We start from the raw sequence: 3,811 nt of genomic DNA on the forward strand, positions 1-3,811 counted from the left end.
AAAACGTCTCCGTCGACTGGGGTACATCGTCTTCGAGGAGTTGAGAACCCCTACTTCTACGTCGTTCATCAAACCCGACCTAATCGCTGTTCGAGAACACCGTGCAACCATAATAGACGTCAGCATAGTCTCGGATGGGCGTGGAGTGATAGTGTGGAATGGGAAGAAGCAGAAGTATGGTGCTGATGAACATTCCCTCGCCATAATCTCAGCCCTACATGCCATCGGTTGTGATATCGACTTTTTGGTTCACCAACCGATGATCATCTCTTATCGAAGGATCTGCTTTCCTCAATCCGCTAAGGCTGTTATTGGACTGGGATTTCCTAAGGTCGCAGTCAGTGACTTGTGTTTGCTTGCCATTGTGGGCTCCCTGCGTACTTATGACACTTTTATGCGTGGCACATGGCGTTGAAGGCACATTTTTGCCATTTAATCTCACACCAGACCCAGTATGACAGTCACTTTGTGCCTGATGTGCGAGTCTTGACTGTGCTAGCAAACACTGCGCCTTGAAGAGAATTCACCATTGTTTGTCCTTTCTTTGGTTGTTGGTCTTTAGACGCGTGTTCCCATACCAAAATCTTTACATACTTTGGGATTCACCTCATCAGACTGGCACTGTCCTTGGCATGATTTCGAATGAGACGTTTCTCTCTTTTCTCCCATATTCTCCTGTTACTCTTTCGCATTCATCGCTTGCACTCACTTTTTATGTTTGTGACCATGCTCTTCAAAAATAAATGATAATATGTGAGACACTGAACATCACGTAGTATTCAAGTGGTGGGCTACTAGATATCGGCGCATACAGTCCTACGAAATCAGCTGCAATGACGAACTCTCCTCACCACTGGTGGTCTCCCAGTCGACATGGAAACCACCAGCTTGAGACGTTACAACTCAATAGATCAGTGCCAGATCAGTCCATTATATTAGTCATAAGCCGTGCACCATAAATACGTCGGTTCTAGCCGCTAGAGTGGCCCTAACCGGCAATTGTAGGGACGAGAAAGATATAGCCTTGCGTTGGAGGCGATTTCACAGTCAGTTAGTCCGTCTTGATTAGTGGACATTATACTATAAATTAGTGCCAACCAACCACAGTGGTGTCAACAACCTCTTTCTGAGAGTGTCCGACTAGGAATATTGTGGATTCGAGACCTTCTAGTGCTTCGTACGCTATCAGTCTGATTAACTAACTGGAACAAACGAACGGCCGTATAAAGGCTATCCAGGGCTGATAGATGGATCGAAGCGTTTCAGCGGGAAAGTGGTCGTTTATCGCCTTCCCCTTCAGGATTCCAGGCCGAGTAGACTGCGAAGCACTTTTAGGCGTGTGATCTTTTCCAGCATTATAAAGCCGTATATATATATATATACTTTATTCGGTAAAGAATACTGGTTGCCATCCTCTACTCCCACACAGTTATCCCGTTTATCTCCGAACAAAGAGCACAACTGTACGGGACACCATGTTTCCCAAAATGAGCTATTTTCTACGGTACCCTTCATTTCTAATACAGATTATGCATATAACTTACAGCACTCACGTTTTCTTGAAAAAAAAAACAACGTCCTTTTTCACATCCATATTCAAAACTATGAAGACCCTATTTCCGGAACAAACTACTCCTGGAACAACTATATGACCGTAAATCAACCGGATAATTAGCCTAGCGTTGCGTGACTGTAGGTATATGATGATATGCCATTAATCATCCTTCCTTGTGTTTTAGCTCGGGTGAGTGTATTGCCGATAGACATCATGGGAATGAGGGTTCAAGTCATCTCGTTCACATGTTTCTACGCAGAAATACGGTCTTTTTTTGTCAAAAGCTCGAGGGAAAATGTTTTAGAATACACACAAGTAGCATCTGCACTGTACCACCGCTCCCAGGTTTTCGGTCCTCATGACCCCTAGTGAAAGGCAATTTAGAACGGGTTTAGATAAATTGGAAATAACAAGTCGCCTTGTTGAGAAAGGGAGGGTGGACGCAGCTTAAAAGGGAGGATAAAGCAGGCTGGATCACTACTGCCGTATGTGATACACAGCCCTTAAATCAAATCTGTCAAGCCTTCTGGGAATCGCTCCATCACCAACACTGGGTATATGTCGTCCCAATGGCAACATGCTACAGTCCATTATATCGTGACAATATGTGTGCTATAGCAAAAAAATATCCCCGACTTATCCTTCTGTTCTATTCAGTTAGCATGGTCAACGGTTGTAGCTGGATGCTTTGAGTACTTTGGAGATTACTCGAATCAGCTGGTCCAAAATTACTCGTTTAACATTTCCTGCTGCCTGATCCCGACCGATGGTGCTCGATTACGTCCACGCATGGTTGCCAACGTTCATGGATAGAAACGCATATACACAAGAGCTACGGCGTAATCAGTGTGATCTCATCGAAGTTGTTTTGTCGATAGTGGTCGGTCTTATTATCGCAATTTTTTTCGCAGACCATCGAGTATCAGATGATACATTAGTACCGGTTGCAATTATAGGTAGATTTTTTGGAACACATTGTAGGGATGCACCTCCAAATTCGAAGTTAGTCACCTAACCTGTGTATGGACAGAGTGGGAACGTTATATCTTCACTAAGTTTCCTCATTTGATGTCACTCGTTTTGATTATCGTATTATAAGCACATGTTGAATGACGTCAATGCTATTCAGGCAATTATCACCAGATTTCTGCATTTTTCTGCGACCAGGGCAAACCTTCTGATCTATTATCAGTCTAAACCTATTGAGTTGGATGCCACTTTTGGAACTGGATGACATATTCCAAACAAAAATAACAATTTCGTGGGGGATGAGGAGAAACCGTAGATTTGTTAGCTGAGAATATGGTAAGTGAAATGAACTGTAGAAGTCGCCATTTTCTGGATGGCAGCCGAAGTGTCGCAAGCTTTAGAGAAAGTGTACACCATTTAGCAAGCTGAACAAAGACGAACACTACCAATATGAAATTGTAAAATGTCACTGTCAAAGAAATTGGTATGGATTAATTAAATGCCTTTTTCATTCGCAGTTTGTCGGCTCTGATGTAGCTCCCACCAATTGAAAACAGGGTGAGCAACTCATGCTTTCTTTACAAAGATGTTATCGGTTACAGCTCCATCTCTGACACCGTGATGAGGCGGAAAATTTGTTAAGCCACTTTTCTGCTGGAAAGCTTGTTTTCTTTGGACATTTCTGCGTTACTCGAACCAAATCAGCCTGTATGCTTACGAAGCTGCATCAAAGAGTGTATAATTTTTTAACGTAATATGTGTTGCTTTCTCAGTTCTTCCATGCGAGTATGTTGGCAATGTTGTGGAATGTAGGTAGCTCGAGTGCGCTGATTGGTTGTTGGTCTGTTTGCCGAGCTTGGAAGTTGGATTGCAAACGTTTCATCGTCAGTGCAATGACGATGTCACATAGATTAGTGATGATGACGATTGCAGGCATGTTTCTGAGTTTAAGTATGGGGAAAGAATAAAAACTTTTCTGGCTTGCGCTGTGGACCTTTAGATAGAAAATTATGATTCACCGAAAATGCCGTCAGTTTTCGGCTTTGCAGAGCCCCAGAGCTCTAATGGGGTTCCGATCGAGAAGCATAGGGAAACAATTAGATGGGCTCTTCACATGTGGTGACAGTGGTAAATAAAGTTAAGTGCTGGTAATTACGCCACTATCTGCATTCCCACAAACTTTCCACACGAAATGTATGGGAAACTTGTTTCCCTTAGTTTGATTTACAAACTTCCCTGGCCGGTCTTAACCGTGCCGATAAATATCGATAGGCCTTTCACGAGTGA

General features: G+C 43.2%; 1 protein-coding gene across 1 annotated transcript in view; it reads left to right on the forward strand.

Moving 5' to 3' along the window:
• The window catches only part of T265_13915 (hypothetical protein), a gene marked incomplete at both ends in the record, with an annotated part of 9,606 nt that extends 9,193 nt beyond the window's left edge, over positions 1–413 (forward strand). The window contains one exon of the mRNA XM_009171115.1: positions 38–413. Within this exon, the coding sequence (XP_009169379.1) occupies positions 38–412 (375 nt within the window). The remainder of the gene's footprint in view (positions 1–37) is intronic.
• Positions 414–3,811: the final 3,398 nt, after the last annotated feature.

Source organism: Opisthorchis viverrini (assembly GCF_000715545.1).
Source record: "Opisthorchis viverrini unplaced genomic scaffold opera_v5_118, whole genome shotgun sequence".
Lineage (NCBI taxonomy): Eukaryota > Metazoa > Platyhelminthes > Trematoda > Opisthorchiida > Opisthorchiidae > Opisthorchis > Opisthorchis viverrini.